A 23851-nucleotide genomic window follows, 5' to 3' on the forward strand; every position below is an offset into this window, starting at 1 on the left:
TTTCAACTAAAATTGCACAACTGACCCCACTTGTCTTGGATTAAACTGCGTCTTAGAATTATCTGAAGCACTTTAAAAAATATTGATGCCTGCATCCTATCCCCTGAGATTTTGATTCAAGTCATCTGTTGTGTGGCTTGGGCATTGGAATTTTTTAAAGCTCCCTAAAGTGATGCTAAAGGCGGTCAAGTTTGAGAACCACTGTCTTAGAGTCTGGAGATCTAGATTCTAATATAAGCTCTGATATATCAAGATACCAGCTTCTGAGCTCCATTCCTCTATTTAGGAGGAAAACATTGACCTAACTTAGTATCTAGCAAATAAAGCAATGATGCCTACCCTAAGTGATTTCTCTGTGACAGTGTAAGTAGTATAGGTCCACGTTTCCTCATCTGCGATTCCAAAATCAAAAATGCTCCATGGGTTTAGTGCCAAAACTCATTTGGCAGAAAAATCATGCCTGATTTGATATAAGACTATTTATAGTTCTTTATTATCCTAATTTATGTGAACATTTGTCAGTTTTCCTGCAGAAATATTAATATGCTTGATTACCAAGTATTATAGAATATGGTATATGCACCATATTACTTTTTTAATATCTGAAAAATGTTTGAATTCCAAAACACATATGGCCCCAATTGTTTCAGAAAAGGGAACTGTAGACCCATGAAAGAACCCTGCAAATACACATTGCATCTTACTGGCAGGAGCATTCTTTAAAAGCCTGCCCTTTAAAGGACATGAACAGACATTTTTTCTAAAGAAGACAACAACAAGTGGCCAATAAACATGAAAAAATGCTCAACATCACTAGTTATCAGATGAAGACAAATGCAAATTAAAACCACAATGAGATACCATCTTACACCAGTCAGAATGGCTATTAAAATGTCAGAAAACAACAGATGTTGGCAAGGATGCAGAGAAAAGGGAACGCTTATATACTGCTGGTTGGAATGTAAATTAGTACAACCTCTATGGAAAACAGTATGGAGATTCTCAAAGAACTGAAAATGGAATTACCCTTCAATCCAACAATCCCACTACTGGGTATCTACCCAAAGGAAAAGAAATCATTATATCAAAAAAGTACCTGCAATCATAGGCTTATCACAGCACTGTTCACAATAGCAAAGTCACAGAATCAGATATCAAAGTGTCCACCAACAAACGATCAAAGAAAATGTGATATTATATATATATATTATATATATACACACACACACATATATATACACAATGGAATCCCACTCAGCCATGAAAAAGAATGAAGTTGTGTCTTTTGCAGCAACATGGATGAAACTGGATGCCATTATCTTAAGTGAAATAACCCAGAAACAGAAAGTCAAGTACCACATGCTCTCACTTAGGAGTGAGAGCTAAATAACATGTACACGTGGACATGGAAAATGTAATAGTAGACATTGGAGACTCAGAAAAGTGGGAAGATAGGTCAGGGAGCAAGGGATGAGAAATTACCTAACAGGTACAATTTACACTATTTGCATGATGGTTACACTGAGAGCCCAGATTTCACCCCTACACAATATATCAGTGTAACAAAACTGCGTTTGTAACCCCTAAATCTATAAAAATAAAAATAAAATCCCGCCCTTATCCTTGGGAATATCATAGAATTATAAAATTGTAGTGTAAGGTTGCATAAATAATTGACTCAAATCCCTTCAATTTACAGATAAGAAATCTAGCCAAAAGGAGAACAAGTAAGTTTGATAAATCCATTGATCCCTGAGGCTTCCTTCCCAAAGTATTACATTGTATATAATTTTGGTCTGTGTCGTCAAACCGCCTTTGACTCTCCCAAGGCAGCTGGGCAGTTTATATAGTGTAGGGTTGAGTTGGCTAACGGATATGATTCAACTGTAGACTAGCTGAGCTTCTGCTGGCTTTGGTTTCTTACAAGTCCTGTTGCACTTTGGTTATTTTTTAGGTGCTACTGGCATTGAAGACCGTCTGCAGGAGGGAGTCCCTGAATCTATAGAAGCTCTTCACAAAGCGGGCATCAAGATCTGGATGCTGACAGGGGACAAGCAGGAGACAGCTGTCAACATAGCTTATGCATGCAAACTACTAGAGCCAGATGACAAGCTTTTTATCCTCAATACCCAAAGTAAAGTGCGTATATTGAGATTAAATCGGTTCTTCTGTATTTTCAAAGCCATTGGAACATTTGAGATTTGATGTATGCAAGGATAAAAAACAAAACAAAACAGCAACCATTGGCTTTTTTTGTTGTTTGTTTGTTTTGTTTTGTTTTGTTTTTGAGATGGAGTCTTGCTCTGTCACCTGGGCTGGAGTGCAGTGGTGCAATATCTTGGATCACTGCAACCTCCGCCTCCCGGGTTCAAGCAATTCTGCTTCAGCCTCTCAAATAGCTGGGATTACAGGCGTTTGCCACCACACCTGGCTAATTTTTGTATTTTTAGTAAAGAAGGGGTTTCACCATGTTGGCCAGGCTGGTCTTGAACTCTTGACCTCAAATGATCCGCCTGCTTTGGCCTCCCAAAGTGCTGGGATTACGGGGTGAGCCACTGTGCCCGGCCAGCAATCATTAGCTTCTTGATAATTTTTTCTATTCAGAAACCTACCTTGTGCTTGGAAGGGTGTCATAGTTCTTCTAAAGGCTTGGTGGAAAATTATAATGATTCAGAGGAATCATTGCTGAATAAAGGCATTAGAAGAAAAGTTTTGTTTTGTTTTTTTTTTTTTTTTTGCTTTCCCCCCTCCATACTGGATTACCAGGGATCTGACAGGACTTAGCCCAAAATGAGAAAATGTATCAAGTCCTGAGACAGGAATCTACCTCCCTTTCAAGATGAGAAAAAGTGATAGTTTCTATTGAAATCAGGTGAATAAATTATTAAATATTTTTATGGCAAGTCTAAAAATAGACTCTTAGGGGAATCATGCCCTCTTGTGGTAATTCCTAGGTAGTGCTCCCGAGAATATCATAAGTTTGAAGAACTGTTTAAGGGAAGAGGAAAATGTCATTTTTTTAAAAAGGAGGAATTTAAGAGGCTTAGACTCAGCCCAGTTTTTTCTATTTTTGCCTCCCGCTAATCTCTAACACCAATGTTAGAGATAAATAAGATAAATAAGGGTTTTATTTTTCTCAGAAGCCTTCCAGTATAGTGATACCCTCCAAGATTTGTGCACATTGTTTATTTTTCTTGAAAAACTTCCTCCCATTCTTCTTCAGCAGTCAGACTTAATCAGTGATATCAATCCCATCATTGCAGTCTGCCTTCTTTGAAATCTTGTGGAGCTTTTCTTCAGGATCGCTTCTTGAGCTTTGCCTGCTCAAGGCTGCCATGATTGGTTAGCATGTTTTTGTTTGTTTGTTTGTTTGTTTTGAGGCGGAATCTTGCTCTGTCGCCCAGGCTGGAGCGCTGTGGCGCGATCTCGGCTCACTGCAAGCTCCACCTCCAGGGTTCACTCCATTCTCCTGCCTCAGCCTCCCGAGTAGCTGGGACTACAGGCTCCCGACACCACGCCCGGCTAATTTTTTGTGTATTTTTAGTAGAGACGGGGTTTCACCATGTTAGCCAGGATGGTCTCGATCTCCTGACCTCACGATCCGCCCGCCTCGGCCTCCCAAAGTGCTGGGATTACAGGCGTGAGCCGCCGCGCCCGGCCTGGTTAGCATGTTTTTATGGTCAGGTCTCAACCAGCACTCAGCTAAATGGTACATTTTGAGAAAAGGGAAAAATAGAGTGGGTTCTCCTTTACGGTGGCCCAGTAACCCATAACCACAACCACCAGCCAACTCCCAGTAGCTGCAGGGGGCAGAACACAAGAAGATGCTTAGTCATTTCAGTCACCAAAAGAACGTAGCCTAGGTGGCTGGTAAGACTAGCGATCAAATGCTTGGCCTGCCGCTGACCGAGTATGTGGCCTTAGGAAGTTACTTACCCTCCTGTGCCACTTTTTCTTTACTTGTAATGGGAGAGTAATGACTATTTAATGGGGTTTTTGTGAGCATTAAATGAAAAAATATAAATTGTTTAATGCGGTGACTATGAGATGAGAGGGGTTCAGTAAGCATTAAAAAAAAAAAATAGAGATTGTTGTGAACAGTAAAATCTTTAGGACTGTGAAATTCATTTATAATGCAATATATCCATGTAAAAAAATTACACTTGTACCCTTGAATTTATAAAAATAAAAAAATTATTTATAAATACACAATTTATCTTATGTTTAAAGGCATTTAAAACTATCAATTCAAGAAGTATTTACTGAGTATCTATAATTTTTTTGCTATCGATAGCTATTCCACATGTGTGAATTTTCCAAATAACTAAACAGAATACAACAAACATAATTAATTTAGTTTTATCACGACTCAAGATAAAAAGCCAGGCACATAGTATGGGCTCAATCACTAGTATTTAACTCTTTTCTTTCCCCCTCACACTCCTAGTCCCTCAGGAATCACTAAGAGTTTAAAAGGACTTGAAGATCATGTAGCTCAGTGTGTCACTTAGTGAAGGAACTGCTCCTATAACATTCTAAGTAGGCAATGTGGCAGCCAGTGGAATGTCTGAAGTCACTTTTGTGTCATCTTTACAAATTTCCATCAATGCTGTTCTTCAATTTACAAATTAGATTATAAGTGTTGCCAGTTACAAACTTTACCTTTTACTCTCATAAAAGTTTTTTTTCTTCATTTGTTTTAATATAGTCATATCCTGTTTGTAACTAGTTACTGCACTGGAATATACAAAGGCCTTTCAGAATTGGTCATTTAATTTTTTAAGTTTTATTTTTGTAATTTCATTTACATTTTTCTCCTCAGATTGGTAACTTTCTATCTTCATAATTTATATTAGAATCTACAAAAAGGCTTTCCATACCTGATCTCATTTGACAATTACAACAAATAGACATAGAAGATAAATTTTCTGTTTTATAACCTGAGACTCCAAATGCTTGTGATTTCTCTAAGTACAGCTGATTACTAAACTTTAAATTTTCTGATTCCTATTTCAGTATATTTTCTAATTATATATTACATATTACATATATACAGTTGATTCTCCTTATTTGTAGAGTTATAGTTTATGTAGTTGCCTCGAGATCTGAATTAGCAAACACTGACCACTGCTTTTAGAGGAGATACAAAGTTAGCTTCCTCTAATTACAACATACTGTCAACAATCAATACGTGACCTTGTTTCTTCTGAAATGTACCTTATTTAATATGCATATTAATGATTCATTAACGTTAAATGCATTGCCAACAGACTGTAACTTATACCCAAACAAAGCTTATCTAACACTGGTAAGTTCCCCCCATAGGACACATCACAGCCTTTTTTGCTTGGAAACACTGCAGCCCATGATTGGGAGTCATTTTAAACAGCAAAATCACTGACAAAAAGCAGAAAGATGCAAAAAAATATGGCACCAAATAGCCCACAAAAAGAAGACTTTGCTACAGTTTAAGAACTGGCAAAAGAAGGCATCATGGTGTTCAGCTTCAGCTGGGAATGGGCATATCGCATGACTTAAATGTCACTCTATGCATGCAACACTCAAATGTCACTCTATGACATGTAACCACAAAAGCACCTCAAGTATTGTGAAATTACAGATACATTTTATCAAGCAGGAGAATTCACAAATGTGGAATCCACAGATAATGAAGATTAGCTGTGTGTGTGTATTTTTATAATGAAAAAAATAGTTAATTTGTAAAACCTAAACATATACTCAAATAAATAGAAGAGTACAAAACCCTTTGTAATCAATTTATAATCATAAAACTACAATTTAAAATCATATTTTGGAGAATATCCACACAGACTGTATTCTGTATACTGTAAGCATATTGATGCCACAAAGACTATATTTATATTATTGTATGGTATTGCAGCTGTATTCTTTCAATTACAATACCTTAAACACAATCTGATGTTAATGTTTTCAATGATGCGAGGCATGTTACTTTCTAAATGTGCCATTTTAATTTAACCAAACTCCAGAAGAGTTTTAAAAATAATTTTTACTATGATGTAATGAGCTGTACGAGCATATCTGATTCATCTTTGTATACTTTTCCTTAAGGGCTTTGGAGGTGTATGGGATCAAATTCATTCCTAAAATGGAGCCCTGTGAACACTCCACAAGAGTGTTTATAGTTTTTGTGCTGTTTCATGCTCACATATCCATATCTACTTCTTCCTTGCTTTTCTTATTTTGTTGTAGGTTGAGAAATGCTTGATAAAACAGCATTTAAAATCAAAGCAAACAAGCTCTGAATGAGAGCTCTTTCACGAATAAACTATTTCAGACTTAGTGTATAAACTAAACTTAAAATCACTGCTTCTGGATTTGGAATTGGTTCTTAGTGGTCACTTGACACAGTAATTTCTGGATAAGCTTATTGTTCATCTTCTTGAGTAGAATTCATTCAATGAATGTTTACTAAGTACCTGATGTGATCCTCTTTTAAGCCTCATGAAGACTTCAAAAGTAAATTAAAAGTGATACCTGCCTTTAAAGAACTTCCTAACTAGTGTGGAGTGAGGATGTATGCAAACGAGAGGTGATAAGTACCACAAAGAACATCCTGGCCAGAATGCAAGTGCCATGAGGGCAGGAATTTTCATGTTTATTGGTGTAGCTCCAGCTCTTAGAATGTTTTCTAATATATAGTTTCTCATTAAATACTTAGTGAGTGAATGAATACGTTGAATCAAGAAGAAGATAAAAACAATAATTACTATTTCAAATGCCTGCCATGTTCATGCCTTACACTAGGAGTTTTGCATGTATTATTTCGCTTAATCCTCACAACAACATTATGATGGAAATAATATTTGCATATTTTTAATGAGAAAGTTAAGGCTTAGAGAGGTTACATAGTTTGCCCAAGGTCAAGCAGCTAATAATTGGCAGAGTGAGACCAGAGGACTTTTGGGATTCACTGTTCAAGAAGGCAAATTGCGCACATGAAGAAATTTCACAGCTATTTCTTTATAAGAAATACAGGTGAGATGTTACCCCTCCTTTTAACCCACCCCCACATACACACAGAACTCTCTGTGGAAGACTCGTAAAATCTTTGAAAATAATCAGTTATTCATTATTTGAGGTTTTCTTGATTCAGCAATTGCTAGAAAAATGACAGTAAAAAATGTAACTGGTTCTGGCACCAAGGGAGCCTGGAGGCTAACCAACCTTTGCCTCTTGTTTCAAGGATGCCTGCGGGATGCTGATGAGCACAATTTTGAAAGAACTTCAGAAGAAAACTCAAGCCCTGCCAGAGCAAGTGTCATTAAGTGTAGATTTACTTCAGCCTCCTGTCCCCCAGGACTCAGGGTTACGAGCTGGACTCATTATCACTGGGAAGACCCTGGAGTTTGCCCTGCAAGAAAGTCTACAAAAGCAGTTCCTGGAACTGACATCTTGGTGTCAAGCTGTGGTCTGCTGCCGAGCCACACCGCTGCAGAAAAGTGAAGTGGTGAAATTGGTCCGCAGCCATCTCCAGGTGATGACCCTTGCTATTGGTGAGTGAGGATGAATCTGAGTCCTGCTCTTCTCCCTTTCACACCACACCAGACACCGATCCTTCTGTCTCTTTCCTCTCCCACTGTTCCTTCCATTTTCCTCCTCCCTTTTTCTCTACCACATTCACTCCTTCCCATCACCTATTTGAGCACCTTCCTCCATCACCTATTTGAGCACCTTCTGTGAACCAGGTAGTAGGGATGTGACATGTTAAACCATATAATAGTCCAGACTTCTTAGTTTAGTGTCAGACCCCCAAATCAACAAGCTTAAATCAAGTAATAAACTGAATCACAGAACTGCAAAATCCATGTGTTCTACCTTCAGGAAAGCTAAATTCAAGGACATGAGAATTCATTTATTTATCCATTCCACAAATATTTATCAAGTGCCTTTTTTGTACCAGGCATTTTTCTAAGGAATGGAGATACAAGAGTATATAAAATTGACAAACTACCTTTTTACAAGGAACTTACATCTAGTAGGAAGGCGTACAGTAAAACAAAGCATAAATCTGTAAGGTATCAGGTAGTGATAAGTACTATTGAAAAAATAAAGTGGAATGAGGAGATGTAGAGCACTGGAGATGGGCTGGGGCTGCTCTTTTAAATACACTTTTCAAAGGTCTCACTGCTTACAGTCGTGAGCAGAGACATGAAGGAAATCGTAAAGGGGCCATGGGAGACATGGGGAAGAACATTTCTGGAAGAGAAGACAGTGAAAATGAAAACCATGAGGGGAACCGTGTTTGGTGTGTTGGAGGACAAAGCCGATTAAGCAAAGGGAGGCGTTTTCTGCAGGTTATTAAAGGTCAGAGAAGCAGCAGAGGGCCAGATCACATAGGGTCTTAGAGGACATTATAAAATTAGGGAGCCATTGAAGGATTTTGAGCAGGAGCGGGACATGATTTGCCTTAAATTTAAAATGATCATGTTGGCTCTTCTGTCAGAGTAATTGTTGGACTGCAAAGACATACGAAATCAGTTGGAATAATTCAGCAAGAGATGATGGCAGCTTGGGCACAGCTGGGAGCAAAGGAAGGGTTGGGACGTGATCAGATAATGGGCATGGTCTGAAAAATGTGCATGGTCTGAAAAAAGACCCAGAGACATTTGCTGGCATATTGGTATGTTATATGAGAGAAAGAGTTGTCAAAGGGAACGCCAAAGTTATGTCTAAGAACAGAAAGAACAGAGCTGCCATTTACTGAGATAGAGGCAGGGGAAATTGGGAATTGGGTCTTACCCATGTGAAGTTTGAAAAGGCCATTAAATATCTAAGCAGTGATGTCAGGTAGGAAGTGAGAATGAAAGTCTGGAATTTAGGAATAAGAAATTGGCTAGAGATATAAATTTGAGAATCAGAAGTCTAGTGGATATCAGGCCGGGTACAGTGGCTCACGCCTGTAGTCCCAGCACTTTGGGAGGCCGAGGTGGGTGGATCACTTGAGGTCAGGAGTTCGAGATCAGCCTGGCCAACATGGTGAAACTCCATCTCTACTACAAATATGAAACTTGGCCGGGCATGGTGGTGGGATCCTGTAATCCCAGCTGCTAGGGAAGCTGAGGCAAATAGTCACTTGCACCCGGGAAGCGGGGGTTGCAGTGAGCTGAGATTGTGCCACTGCATTCCAGGCTAGGAGACAGAGCAAGATTCTGTCTCAAAAAAAAAAAAAAGAAATAAAAGAAAAGAAAAAAAAAGAGTCTAGTGGATATCAAAGCCTTGACACCAAAGAATGAGCGTAACTGAAGAGAATTGTAGTATGAGATTAAGATCTCAGAGACTCCAGTGTTAAGAGGATATGATATGAGGAGTTGGCGTATCAGCTCTCTCTTTCAATGTCTGTTTTCCCTCTGGACTGCTTCAGTCTCAGGTAACTTTTCCCCTCAGGGTGGTGATGTAACCACTAAAACTCCTGGGTTTCCATCCTATCCTATTAACAACTTGGGTGAAAAGATAGCATCACTTTTCAGATTGCTGCAGTAAAGTTTCAGGATTAAGGTGGAATTTTGTTCAATTGTCTTGTTGAATAAACAGATAGATAAATGAATTATTCAAGCTTATGGATCCGGATGTTTCTGAAGCGAAAACTCCTGGATTTATAATTATAGATAACATAATTATAACATAATTATATTATAATTTATTACATTATAATTATATTTATCATATAAATTATATATAATACTTATAATTTATATCATGCATTATATAATATATAACAGTTATATTATAACTTATAATATTAATTAATTGGAGTCATATGTCCATCTCTGAACCAATTACTGAGGCCAGGGAATAGAAGATGCTGATTGTACAGATCTGGGTCACTTGCTCACCTATAAATGGAGGTTTGGTTTCCCCCTAACAAACCACATAAACTAAGAATTTCCAAGGAAAACCAGTATACCTTTACTGAAAAACAGGTGAATTGTTGGTGATCAATTGTTCATTACCAGCAGGAATGTGGTACCTCCTCCTAAGAAGCTTCCTGTGTTGGGGGAGACCAGTAAGTCTGTATGCAACCATGATACTGTGTGATAGGTGTGCTAAAGATTCATAAGGTGCTGAAGCCTTATGAAAGGGCATCTGATCTTTAAAAAAGTATGAGAAGGATTTCCCAGAGGAAATGACATCTAAGCTGAGAGCAAGAAAAATTGAAATCCAGAAAAGTGAGCTTGGGGTGATCAGGACAGTGTTGTTATCATGTGCGTGGCTACAGGGAGAAGGGTGTATATGGAGAGTTGAAAGTAGCATGACTGACATGAAAAACAAGATGAGTCTGGGTAGATGCCATAGTGTGAAGGAGTTTAAAGCAGGGTTGAGTTTGGAATTCTTCCTGATGGCAGTGGGATGCCACTTCATTTCTGTTTCACTTACTTCCAGGAAACTTGGAGAACAGGATGAACTTTGAAGGATTTATTTGTTCACTTGAGCTGCCCCTTTTGATTTGCAACATTTACACCCTTTCTTTACTCCTCATATGTTTCTCTCCTTTTTTTCTGCCTCATGAAGGTGATGGTGCCAATGATGTTAGCATGATACAAGTGGCAGACATTGGGATAGGGGTCTCAGGTCAAGAAGGCATGCAGGTGAGTGGATATTGTGCACCCAAGTTCTGTGGCCTTGACCTGCCCATCCAAAGGCAGCATTCTCCATGGTAAATTCTCTGTGGCAGAGTGAGGTTGCGTGTGGCTAGCTGAGGAGTGGGAGACAGGAAGTTTACCTATCCATTCATTGATTTTTTTTTTTACTAGGTGAGTATTATGGCATTTTGGGTAATTTTAGCTGTATTATTAACTTGTTAAAAATAGAGCTTATCTAAAATCACAGGAACATATATTTTAGTCCTGCAATGGCTGCGTAAATTCTGACTCTGAAGAAGCTACTAAGGATTTGAATGAAGGACCTAAAGATCTTGAGGCAGGAGAGGGAGGAAAAAAAAGGGAAAGAAGAGGATATGAGAGGAGAAGGAAGGAAGTGGGAGTGTCCTATTTGTGCGCACGTGTGTGTGTATGTGTGTGTGTGTGTGTGTTGGATATTTTAGGCACAAAATTCAGATAAAAGCTCATAATCCAAAAAACTGATTTTCCTTCATGTATGGAACAAATGCGGTCAGAAGAAGGTAGAATATGAGGCCTAGGGTTTCCCAAGAATTGTGCTGTGTCTGTTCTAACATGTTTGATCACTCAGGATGGCATTCTCTCCCCATTGCATCTGCAGGCTGTGATGGCCAGTGACTTTGCCGTTTCTCAGTTCAAACATCTCAGCAAGCTCCTTCTTGTCCATGGACACTGGTGTTATACACGGCTTTCCAACATGATTCTCTATTTTTTCTATAAGAATGTGGTATGTAACCCCAGAGAATTTGTCCCTTTTCCCTTCGTACCTTCCACGACTGTTGCATCAGGGATGAAGAAGAAGTGTCCTATGCTAAGCTCACTTTCCTTATTGATATATTGGGAACAGCCGGGACTGGTCTTGCTGTCTTACCAGAACTAAGCTGGGAATGTGCTATGTTTCAGCTGCTGACAGCAAATTGCCAGACTTGTCCATCTGCTAACATTTTCTACTCCCTGTGCATTTAAATTAAGTCCTGTATGTTTCATTTAAAATCCAGTTTTTGACCTTCCATAAAAAAGGCTGTGACAAGAAGAATTATGAAATGTTTAATGCTATCTGTCAGTACAGAATGAAAAGGTTTGCATCTGTTTTACTGGAAATACCAAAAAAATCAGCTCTTCCAAATTAATGCCCCGTGTGTTATAATAAAGACACAGATACAGATGAAAACCTAGTATGTCTTAGCGTGTAGCTGGCTGTTGCTCACAGATGCAAGAATTCTCTAGCCAACCTATAAAATGTATTTGTGCTCAGTAGTTATTTAATGATGAAGGAACTATATTTTGATTCTATAGTTCCTAAAAGGGCAGAATTTGATTAGAAATCCAGGCCTCTAATCTTCAGCCTGCTATTTAAATTTCAGTTTCCTTTTTTTATAAAATCATATGTAATCAGATGTAAGTATCTTCTAAGTGGGGTAATTATGTAAATATAGTGAATTTTAGGCCAAATTCACTCTTAGTCTTTAAAGTCCATATGTAGTATGTTAGTAGTAGACATGGGTTGATGTCACTCTATTAAAATACCATTTTTAGGAAAAAAAAAAAAAGTCATTTTTAGGAGATCCCAAATGTGTAATTTAGAACTCTGTGTGCGTTTGTGTGTATGTCCATCAGTAGGAACATTTTTTTTTTCCTACAGCACAATACACTTTTCAGGAATCTCTCAAGACTTTACTGATTAGAATTAGTGCAGTTAGTCAAAGTTTCGTAGAACTCAGATACTTTAGGAAAATATTTGAAATGTATAAAATCTCTGCCTGAGTATGTGCTTCTAGGGAAAACTGCAGCTTGTAATTTACAATTCCAGAACTTAGTGGTCAATGGCTTTTAAAGAGGAGCCCCTCTCCCAAGTTTTTATTTTAAACCTTTGCATTTGTTCACCTTCTCCCCTACTGTGGCAATATCCATTCACCTCCTCACCTCCTTTTAACTCTAGATTGAATCCAACAGTAAAGAAATACTAGTATTAGGAGGAGATGGTATACACTCTCGAAGAGAGGGAGTGTTCGTTAATAGAGAGAATCAGGACCTCAGTGGTCTTCCTGCTCCATAATCCTTGAGTGGCCATTCATACTGATAATCTCCAGACTTAATTGATATCTCTTCTTTACCTAGCTAAACAATGCATATTTTATGTGCTATGCAAAGGTCTTGGACCAGAAGCCATTAGAGTAGCTTATCTTTCTGAGACCATGGTTCTTGGATGTTGGACAACCTTTGAGGTGCCAATGAAGACTACGGATTTATTCCCCCAGAATAGCGTCCCAAACCACAAACAATACATTTTCAGAAACTGGGCCTAATCCGTGTCCATAGACGCTAGACTAAGAAAATCTATTCTGGCCAGGTACGGTGGCTCACGCCTGTAATCCCAGCACTTTGGGAGGCTGAACAGGTAGATCACGAGGTCAAGAGATCAAGAAATTCAAAATCAATTATAAGGATTGTGGCCCTTGTCCTGAGGTTCTAGTGTATCTATGATGATAATAATTTTTTTTTTAATAAGACACTTTACAGATCATGACTACTTTCTTGTTTTTGTCTTTGATTTTTGAGACAGGATCTCACTCTGTCCCCCAGGCTGGAGTGCAGTGGCATGATATCGGCTCACTGCAACCTCTGCCTCATGAGTTCAAGCTATCCTCCCACCTCAGCCTCCTGAGAAGCTGGGCCTAAAGGCACGTGCCACCATACTTAGCTAATTTCTGTTTGGTTTGTTTTTTTTGTTTTTTTATTTTTATTTTTGGTAGAGACAGGATTTCACCATGTTGGCCAGGATGGTCTTGAACTCCTGACCTCAAGTGATCTGCCTGCCTTGGCCTCCCAAAGTGCTAGGATTACAGGCATAAGCCACTGCATCTGGCCGATGATGACCATTTTCTAACTTGATCTTGATACTAAGCCCTAAGGTAGTATAATTCTCATTTTACAGAGGAGGAAATAATAATTCAGGGTGGTTAGGGAAATGACCTAAAGGCAAAGAATCAATTGGAAGTATCCCCCAGCCTTGAAACAAAACTCTCTCTAAGTCCAATGTCCTTTCCTGTGGCCTGCCCTCCTTGAGAGCACAGAGCTTTTTATAGTGAACTTAGTTTGTCTGAGACAAAATACTACAGGAAACCATGTAGAATGCCTGTGCCTGGCCTCTAGGGTCACCAACTATCCTGGTTTTCCTGAGAGTGTCCCGGTTTTAGCACTGGGAGTCCCAAGGCCTGGGAAACCCCTCAGTCCCAAGCAAACTGGGATGGCTGACCACTCTGCTGGCACCATTCCATTTCACCACTATGTATTTATGAACCCAGAAGGCAAGAAAATGGACATTTGTGCTGTGCCTGCTCCATGTCTGTGCCAGGCACTGGGTTAGATTCTCTTCATCTAGTGTTGAATCCTTCAGTTTGAATACTGGTTCTGCTACTTATTAGCCACATGGCTTTGGGCAAGTTTCTTAGTCTCTCTGTGCCTCAGTATCTTAGTCTGTTCAGGCTGCTGTAACAAAGTACCACAGACAGGTGGCTTGTAAACAACATTTCTTCCCCACTATTCTGGAGGCTGGAAATCCAGATGAGGGTACCAGAATGGTCAGGTTCTGGTGCGGGTTTTCTTCTGGATTGTAGATTTCTCATTATATCCTTAGATAAAAAGAGATGAGATGATGAGAGCTCACTGGGGTCCCTTTTATACAGAAACTGATTCCATTCATGAGGTCTCCAATGTCATGGCCTAACCACCTCCCAAAGGTACCACCTCCTAACACTGTCACAGTGGCGATAGTGCTCTGTGCTCTCAAGTAGGGCAGACCACAGGAAAGGACATTGGTCTTAGATAGAGGGAGTTTTGTTTCAAGAGGATTTCATATAAATTTTGGGATTAACATTCAGTTAATTACACTTAATTAAATTAACATTCAGTTAATTAACTTAATTTCCTGATCTGTAAAATGGCAACAACAATGTAATTCCCAGGTTGTTATGATGGTTAAATGAATTATTCCTAAAGCACTTAGAATAGTGCTAGCACCACATAATAAGTGGGGTGTGTGTGTGTGTACATACATGTGCACACTTTAATTTAATAAAATATTTACCAAAAAAAGCTGCAAGGTAAATTGTGGTCCTCTCTTATATAAGAAAACTGCAGAGAGGCTGAGGTCACCCAGCTCAAAATGGAAGCATTTGGAATCTGTAATCATAGCACACATTACTGATTCTAAGATCTGAATGTCCTTCTTTGTGTCTCTAGGCCTATGTGAACCTCCTTTTCTGGTACCAGTTCTTTTGTGGATTTTCAGGAACATCCATGACTGATTACTGGGTTTTGATCTTCTTCAACCTCCTTTTCACATCTGCCCCTCCTGTCATTTATGGTGTTTTGGAGAAAGATGTGTCTGCAGAGACCCTCATGCAACTGCCTGAACTTTACAAAAGTGGTCAGAAATCAGAGGTAGGTGTTAAAGCAAGAGTGCTTGGATGGATACATTTCCATTGTCAAAGCCAGTGTGTTTTCTTACTTAGCCAAATATTGCAGTCTACTCAGAACTGTTTGAAATATCTGATTGTTTTAAAAGATCTCTACTCATGTGGCAGATATTCACTTACTTAACTTTGAGGTAAATACAGATTAATCTATGAAGGGCCTTATGTACTTAGAAGAAGAAATCTAAAGTTTGAATCTTACAACCAGTAATATCTAACATTTACTAAACCCCATTGCCATCTATTGTGCTAACTACTTAACATCCCCTGTCTGAATTATCTTCATGAAAACACGTTGAGACAGAACCTAGTGTTGGTCCCATTCTAAGATGAAGAATCTGAACCTCAAAGGGGTTAAGTAATTTTTCAAGAAATCCCACCACTAAAAAGTGGTTCAGTATATGTTAGAAAGAATAGGTTATGTTTACTCTGAGTTTAAATTCTGGTTCTGTTGTATGTGACCTTGGTAAATTTTTTAACTTGCCTGTGCTTCAGGTTCTTTATGGGAATGAAGTGAGGATTAAGGAAGATAATACAGGTACAACTTCCAGCCATAGCAAGCTCTCAATGTTGTCATTTTTACCCTCCAGAATTAACCAGAAATTTGAGGAAATCCCAAATTTAAAATAATGCATTTATTTTCATCGGTCTAACTATTCTGACTTGAATGCCTTTCTGGAATGGAGAGTCATTGAGTGTCCTTACACTACCTAGAACAACCAACAGAGAAATCACAGATTCAGCTTTCAGGGAAGAAGGGGTCATTATAATCCTCTAATATCATCCAATCCATTCAGACCAAGGAACTACATGGATTTTCCTAAAGGAGTCCAGTCTGACTTAAAGTTCAAGCCAGGATGCAAGAACATGTGGTTGATGTCAGAGAAGCTTGTCCCATGCCCCAGGCATAATTGAAATTCCAAATGCACTGAGGAAAGGAGGGTTGAGGGAGATTTTCAATCAAAGTTTTTATAGCCTGTATTTTAAAAGCCCATTTGTATGGACTGAAGATTGTTATTTGTCCTTATCCTTGGGAGAAGTGAGATCATTGTTTCCTGTTGTTGAATCCTCTCACCAATCCTTGTACACATTGTTCTAGTGAGCTGGCCAGTTATATAAAACATGATCACAGCAGGCAGATTTTCCCAGCATGTAGCTATTGATAAAAGGTAACTGATTTCATTGACTTTACCTTCTAAAATTTGTCCTTTCTTTGAACTTGGCCTCCAACAAAATTATGTTTTATGCTTGGGTTGTTTTCCTGTGTTCAGTGTCATGAAATATACTCTCCAGAGCTACAGAATCTCTCTTCTCTAAAGATGAGTCTGGAAGTCTACAGGCAGAAGCTTCCCTTCCACGAAGCCTCACCCCCATCTCTCATCACCCACAGTCTTCTTTTTTGGCTTTAGCTTCATGTCCAGACTTTCCCCTTTCAGTTTCCAGGGGACCCCGTGAGTTAATCCCTCCAGCTTCTCACTTATCTTAATCATGATCCTTCTCTCTTTACTTTTGTAAGTCCTATTCCTCATGTGACTGTGGGAAATCGTATTTCTTTCCTTTTACTCTAGGTTCTTTGAGCAACCTCTATTTCCCCAGATGCATGAAGTTATATTTTAACTTATCCCTAAGTGGTTCTCTCTTGTCCGGTGGCATTTTGCTTGCCCCTTTGTCTCTGGCACATTCTCTTCCACCATTGGATTGGGCTTCTGCTGAGATTTTATGGAAGAAAGGCAGGCAGAATATCCCTCATATCCAATGAGGAAATAAAAGAAGAAGATATGGAGAAAAGTGGACTGGAAACAATGAATGTTCATTGCTTTGATTTTCCAGAGGACGAAGGGATAAAAAAGGATAGATGTAAAAATTCCAAGTATATTCTTTTAAAGAATAGAAGAATGTATATGGAGAATTTGTATATTTATAAAGCTTTGTTCTTTAAGAGACAGTGCGATATTTTCAAGGAAGTTTCAGCCTCTGCATTTGGAAGAAAACAAGACTGAGAACATGTTAGGAAAAGACTAGCTCAGGGATGTGACACATGTTTTTCCAATTTTGTTCATGGCAGATATCACTAATAAGTGATAGCACTCTTTCCTGCTGGATCTGAATGCAGCCTCAGAATCCTTCACACAGCCTCAGAATCCAACTTCAGAGTTGGCTCTTGTTTGAAAAGTCATTTTCAATCATTTGACTATTGTCTCTTACTCTTTCTTTTTTTCTCTAAGATTTGTGTAGGAAGCAGTTTAGTACATGAAAACTTGTATATGAATACTTTATTAACCCGATAAATATTTGTTGGGCACCTGGTATGTACAAGACACTGTTTTAGTCACTTAAATAAAAGAGTCAACATTCTATTCTATGATGCTTGCAATTCCACTGAGAGAACTAGAACATTCATTAAACAGAGAGAATTATTCCTGATGGTGATGAGCTACTTCTCAGGTTTCCATTGTAGTAAGTGCCTGAGTGGGCACAACTTTTAGCCTGGTTTGGTGTGCCTGTATGAGGAAGTGATATTTGAGCTAGAATACAAGTAATGAGGAAATGCTCATGTAGGAGGTCCAGGAAAAGAATTCCTGGCAGAGAGACTAGCACAGGTAAATCCCTGAGGAAAGAATGGATTTGGCACATTTGAGGAAAAGAATGAAGGTCCGTGTTGCAGAATCAAAATGGCAAGAAGTAACCCTGGAGAACTATTGAGTGGGCAAACCATGTAGGACCTTATAGGTCATGAGAAGAAACTTAGATTGTGTTGGAAATGCAGTGGGAAGTCATTGCAGGGAGTGGAAGGAGTCAATTTGATTAATTAGAGAGATGGCATGACCTGGTTTACATTTTTTAAGTCCATTTCCAATTTGCCTTAAGAATACTGCACTGGCAGCAAGCTGCCTTTTTTTCTAAATGGGAAATGGGCTTAAGACCATCTGGCTGATTTTGGAAGATTGGATTGAGAATAGGGGAGGAAGCAAAGAGGGCAGTTAGATGGCTATCCAGCCATTCATAGAGACAGTTGATGGTGAATTGGAATGAAGGGAGTAATTTAGAGAAAGAGAAATGGATAGAGTTGGAGAAGTTTTGAAACAGTACTTTCTGATCAGTAGGAAAGGAGAAGTTAGTACTACTGGCTGTATTTCAGCTAGATTTAAAATTTATCCTATAATAAAGGCAACATGAGTTGAATAAACATTCCTTCAAGGATTTTTTTCATCATGTTTACTTGTGAACCCATCACATTCAGTTACCCTTATCTTTACCTCTGTTGACAAATACCACTTGAAGAAATGGAGCTTTCTCTCAGAGAAACAAATGTAAGTACTGGCTTGTGTTGTTTCTTTTCTTGGACACTTGTTAATCTTACTCCCTCCCCGTTATCTGCTTCATTTCTAGGCATACTTACCCCATACCTTCTGGATCACCTTATTGGATGCTTTTTATCAAAGCCTGGTCTGCTTCTTTGTGCCTTATTTTGTGAGTCTTTGTTTACTCAGTATATTTGTTATTAATGAATCAATGATGCTTCTTTGTACTTTGCCACCAATATCAGCATAAAGGAGGGCAGATTGCTCATATAATCAGGTTGATTATTAACTGACTAAATTATAATCTCCCCAAAAATATATGTTAGGTAATGGATTAAATTTAGATAGACATACCTAGTTTGAGTCCTCTTAGGCCTCTTGCTAACCCTGTACTGCTTAAAAATTTTTATCAACGACTTGAACAAAATTGGATGTCTGGCTATATAATTAGATCAGTCAAAAATCAGACAGGCTGGGCACAGTGGCTCACACCTGTAATCTCAGCATTTTGGGAGGCTGAGGCAGGTGGATTGCTTGAGTTGAGGAGCTTGAAACCAGCTTGCGCAACATAGTGAGGCCACCATCTCTACAAAAAATTTAAAAATTAGCTGAGTATAGTGGTGTGGACCTGTGGCCCCAGCTATTTGGGAGGCTGAGGTAGGAGGATTGCTTGAGCCCAGGAGGTCTAGGCTGCAGTGAACTGTGATTGTGCCACTGCACTCCAGCCTAGACAACAGAGTGAGACCCTGTCTAAAAAAAATCAGAGAGGCAATGCCAGAATATGAAAGCTTTTATTAGTGAGTGCTGGGCTAATTCTACTCAAATGATATTCGGAGCATTAAATTTAAGATTCCATAACTAATGTCTCTAAAACAATAAAACCTGTTTTACAGGTAAAGAATGGAAGAAATGTAACAAAGCAAAAAAATGTGTAAACTTTAATTTTAGAAAATTTAGGCTAACACCATGCACAAAGCAGCATTGTATAGCTGCTCATCCACATATACCCTTCTCCTAAAGAAAACACCTGTTTTATCATGGGTGGTGTTAATAGAAGCACAGTACTAAGAATGAAAAAGATGATCATTTATAAATTGACAATTTTTATTCTTTATTCAAATAAAATCATTTGAATTAGCCTTGCTAGAGTTTTCTGGCTATACTGCACTTCAGGAGAAATATAAACAAGGCAATCTGAAGTATATTCAGAATAGAATGAAGATGATGGTGAAACATGAAAAAATTGTGTCATTAGAGGAATAGTATAAGGACTTGAAGACATATAGGAAAGGAGGGTATATTTTCCTAGGAAAGATAGTTATAATAGCTGCCTCAAAGATTTGTAGCTCTATTAAATAGAACAAATTTCTCTATACCTTAAAAAGCTAGAAATGTGAGTAAAAGGTTCTAGGAGGATCAATTATGATTCAGAATAAAGAGGAATTCCAGTTGAAAAAAACTGAAGATTAGATGCCCTGTCTGGGAGAGAGTCAGTCTCTTACTTGTGAAAATGTTCAAGTTTATTTCAAATGGCCAGTTCACAGGGGCCTTGTAGAAGGGACTGAAGCCTTGGTTGAGCTGTAGATAAAGTGATGTTACCCACACCAAGTTGCACGACTCTCCAGGATCATCTAATGTTCTCTCTTTGTAGACCTACCAGGGCTCAGATATTGACATCTTTGCATTTGGAAACCCCCTGAACACAGCTGCTCTGTTCATCATTCTCCTCCATCTGGTCATTGAAAGCAAGAGTTTGGTGAGTGGTTTTTTTGCCTCTGAAGTAGCCTAAAATCTTTTATGCTTGGGGATATGTCTTCTATTAGCAGTGACCCTGAAGATAAGTGGGAATGAGAAGAGTAATGAATCTATGGGAGAAGGGTGATCACAGCTACTCTGGGTGATCATTGAATGCCATTATGCTGAAGTTGATGTGTAGCTGGGGATAGTGGAAAACACCTGCCTTGCTCCCTTTGGTAGTATCAGTGGTGGAGGGTTCATGGAGATGTGAGACAGACTGGAGGGATATTTAACCTTCATTTTTCAAGGCCAAGCTGATTACTTTTAGTGAAAATGAGAAAAGGTGTTGTATCATAATCCTGGCACAGTGACTTTAGGGATGATTTTATGCCTTCCTTGTAATAGAAAAAATCTTTTTTGGCTCTCCTTTGGGTAAAACCCTTCAGTGGTTTCCCATTGTACTTGGAATAAAATATGAAAGCCCTAAGATGGTGCAGTGATGCTGTACTTCTCTCTTCAACCTTATTTCCACATATTCATGGGCTGGAACCACCTTATCCCTCTTTCAGTTTCTTCAGTACATTGAACTGATTACCACATCAGGATCTTGGCACTTCACATATCTTTTAACGGAGGTAATTTTCATTCCCCCTTGCATCCCTGCACTTCACCCAACTCAAATGTTATTTTAAATTTCATCAAAAATATAATTTCCCCAAACAGCCTTTCCCTAACCACCCATTCTCTGATACCATTCTCTTGCTTTTACTCATAACTCTAATCATAATTTATCATTATTTATTTAATTATGTGATTATCTGAGACCAGGTGCAGTGACTCACACCTGCAATTCCAGAGCTTTGGGAGGCTGAGGTGGGAGGATCACCTGAAGCTAAGAGTTCAAGACCAGCCTGGGCAACATAGTGAGACCCTGTCTCTACAAAAAAACAACAAAACTAACTGTGTGTCATGGCACCTGCCAGCAGTCTCAGCCACTTGGGAGACTGAGGAGGAGGCTCACTTGAGCCCAACAGTTGGAGGCTGCAGTAAGCTATGATCATGCCACTGCACTCCAGCTTGGGAAACAGAGAGAAACCCTGTCTCTAAAAACAAAAAAATGTGATTATTTTATTCATGTTTGTCTTCCGCATTAGACTATGCTCTCTGTGAGGGTAGGATTCATGCCTATTTTGTTCACCACTGTATACCAGTGTTAAAGGACAAGACTGGCACACAGCAGGTGCTCAAAAAATATTTGAATGGATAAATAAATGATTAAATAACCAGTTTTTGGGTTGTGTTTACCTTCCTGATAACATATGAATTTTAAATAGGAAATAGCTGAATAAGGTTATAGTTTAAAATATATGAAGTTATATTACAAAATTATTTATAACAATTTCTAAAGTAGGGCTGATTATTTTGGACATTATTTGCTTTGCTTATAATCATCTATAACAAAATATTACAAGCTAAAATGTAGTAAAAGGTTAATATCTGCAAATACCAGATGGGTAGAGTAAAGGAAATTCTAGAAATGAAATATTTGGGATTGTTTTCATACCTATTCAATTTTTAAGCAGTTGCATTGGTACTTTTGGTGGCCACCTGAGAAAATGCCAAAGGTTCTGACATTTATTAGTGTGCCAGAGGATTTAACACATAAAGTGTATCAGTTTGGGTTCGCTGATTATGAGCAACATCATCTGAATAACCTGAACAAATAGAAAAGTTATTAAAAAATATAATGAAGAACCATGATAGAACAAAATAAAGAAAAGCAAAAATATCTGAGAAACCAGAGTGACTCTGGAGATGCACAGAGCAGAAACTAATGGTCAGGCTTGTCAGGATGGTCCTCTGGTCTGAACTAGCTCCATTCATTTTCTTTCTGCTCTTGCCCCATTGTGCTCCAAGTCTACTCTCTTGTGATGGAATCCTATTTCCCTAGCTTCAGTCACAGGCTTTGGCTAGGGGAGGAATACTTTGCCGAGACTGCACACAATGCTGGGTGTCCTCACCAAGAAGGGGAGTGAAAGCTAGAGTCAAAGATAAACAGAGACTGCTGTTTAAAGGATGCATCATTAGAGAATTGTTTCTTATGCTGGAGGATGCATGGCTAGAGATCCTGGCCCTGCAGGTCTCTTGTTAATAAAAGCCAGCCATTCTGAAAGTATAAAACTCTTTCCCTTCATGCTCTTATTCACCATCTCATTGCCACCTCCCACTTCCCTGTTGGTTTTTACCCAGTATTCTTTGACTTTCACTTCTTTGTATCAATTAACTGAAATGTATAAACTCTATGAAGTCACTATCTCACTTGCCAAAAGCATGTTTTTTTGTTGTTGTTTTTTGTTTGTTTTTGTTGTTGTTGTTGTTTTTGAGACAGAGTCTTGCTCTGTCACCCAGGCTGGAGTGCAGTGGCGCTATCTCGGCTCACTGCAAGCTCCGCCTCCCAGGTTCATGCCATTCTTCTGCCTCAGCCTCCCAAGTAGCTGGGACTACAGGCGCCCACCACCACGCCCCGCTAATTTTGTTTTTGTATTTTTAGTAGAGACAGGGTTTCACCATCTTAGCCAGGATGGTCTTGATCTCCTGACCTCGTGATCCACCCGCCTCAGCCTCCCAAAGTGCTGGGATTACAAGCGTGAGCCACTGTGCCTGGCCAAAGCATGTTTTAAGAGATAAAAAATTGGAGCAAAATGGCTCAAATAGAAGGAAAGACATTTGAGAAAGAAAAAAAAGGAATTATTGTTTTAGCAGCATGAAGACCTTAATCCAGGAGTTAGCTAACATTTTTCTAGTTGTTTGTACATTTTATTAAAAAATAAGCAGTCTGTGTGACTCTTGTGAAGATATCTGCCATGGGGAAATACTTTGCAAGATTAGGAGAGAAAAGAAGAAAATCTAATCTTATTTGAAAATTATAGCCCTAGAAAATAAAAGAGATTAATAAAAGCAGTGTTTCCCTAAAAAGCATGATATGTGCCACCAATAGTACACACCATGATTTTAGGTAGTACTGTATACTGCACTAAATAACACTAAATACTACATAATGTGAAGGTAATTCTCTTTTCATACTTCTGATTATATCAAAGAGGTATCTCATTTGATGCTATTATGTTTTATCACAGTAATTCTTTTTTTTTTTTTTTTTTTTTTAAAAAACTTTTATTTTAGGTTGAGAGTTACACATGCAGGTTTGTTATATAGGTAAACTGCATGTCACGGGGGTTTGGTGTACAGATTATTTCATCACCCAAGTAATAAGCATAATACCCAATAGTATGTGTTATTTATCGAATTCTCACTGTGTGCTAGGACCAGTAGTGTGCTGAAGATGGCTTGGACAGGCTCATGAGAGCTTTCTCTTTATAACAAAGATTAATCAAACCCCAGACTCAGCTCTTTTATAACAGAGAATATTAATATTATGAAGTTGGTACCAAAAAAATGCAATTATTTTTGCACCAACCTCATACATTTAAAGTAGGCATATACTTTTCTTCCTTTTTGAATTTAAATTTCTTTTTTTATTTCTAAAATTTTTGTGGGTACATAGTAGGTGTATATATTTATTATGTACATGAAATGTTTTGATACAGGGATGCAATGTGAAATAAGCACATCATGGAGAATGGGGTATCCATCCCTTCAAGCATTTATCCTTTGA

At 38.5% G+C, this 23851-nt stretch overlaps 1 protein-coding gene across 20 annotated transcripts in view; it reads left to right on the forward strand.

The window, feature by feature from the left end:
- ATP10D (ATPase phospholipid transporting 10D (putative)) overlaps positions 1–23851 on the forward strand; it is a 158940-nt gene that overhangs the window by 98155 nt on the left and 36934 nt on the right. For 11 of the 20 annotated variants that reach the window (XM_063723387.1, XM_063723389.1, XM_063723395.1 and 8 more), the window contains 7 exons: positions 1955–2139; positions 7229–7538; positions 10555–10631; positions 11263–11388; positions 14904–15104; positions 18527–18607; positions 20090–20194. In XM_063723387.1, the coding sequence (XP_063579457.1) occupies positions 1955–2139; positions 7229–7538; positions 10555–10631; positions 11263–11388; positions 14904–15104; positions 18527–18607; positions 20090–20194 (1085 nt within the window). Of the gene's footprint in view, positions 1–1954; positions 2140–7228; positions 7539–10554; positions 10632–11262; positions 11389–14903; positions 15105–18526; positions 18608–20089; positions 20195–20744; positions 20811–21003; positions 21460–23851 lie in introns of those variants that run through there. The other 9 variants (XM_024245725.3, XM_063723388.1, XM_054553879.2 and 6 more) reach the window with 2 other exon arrangements.

This window comes from Pongo abelii, chromosome 3, assembly GCF_028885655.2.
Source record: "Pongo abelii isolate AG06213 chromosome 3, NHGRI_mPonAbe1-v2.0_pri, whole genome shotgun sequence".
In the NCBI taxonomy this organism is placed as follows: domain Eukaryota; kingdom Metazoa; phylum Chordata; class Mammalia; order Primates; family Hominidae; genus Pongo; species Pongo abelii.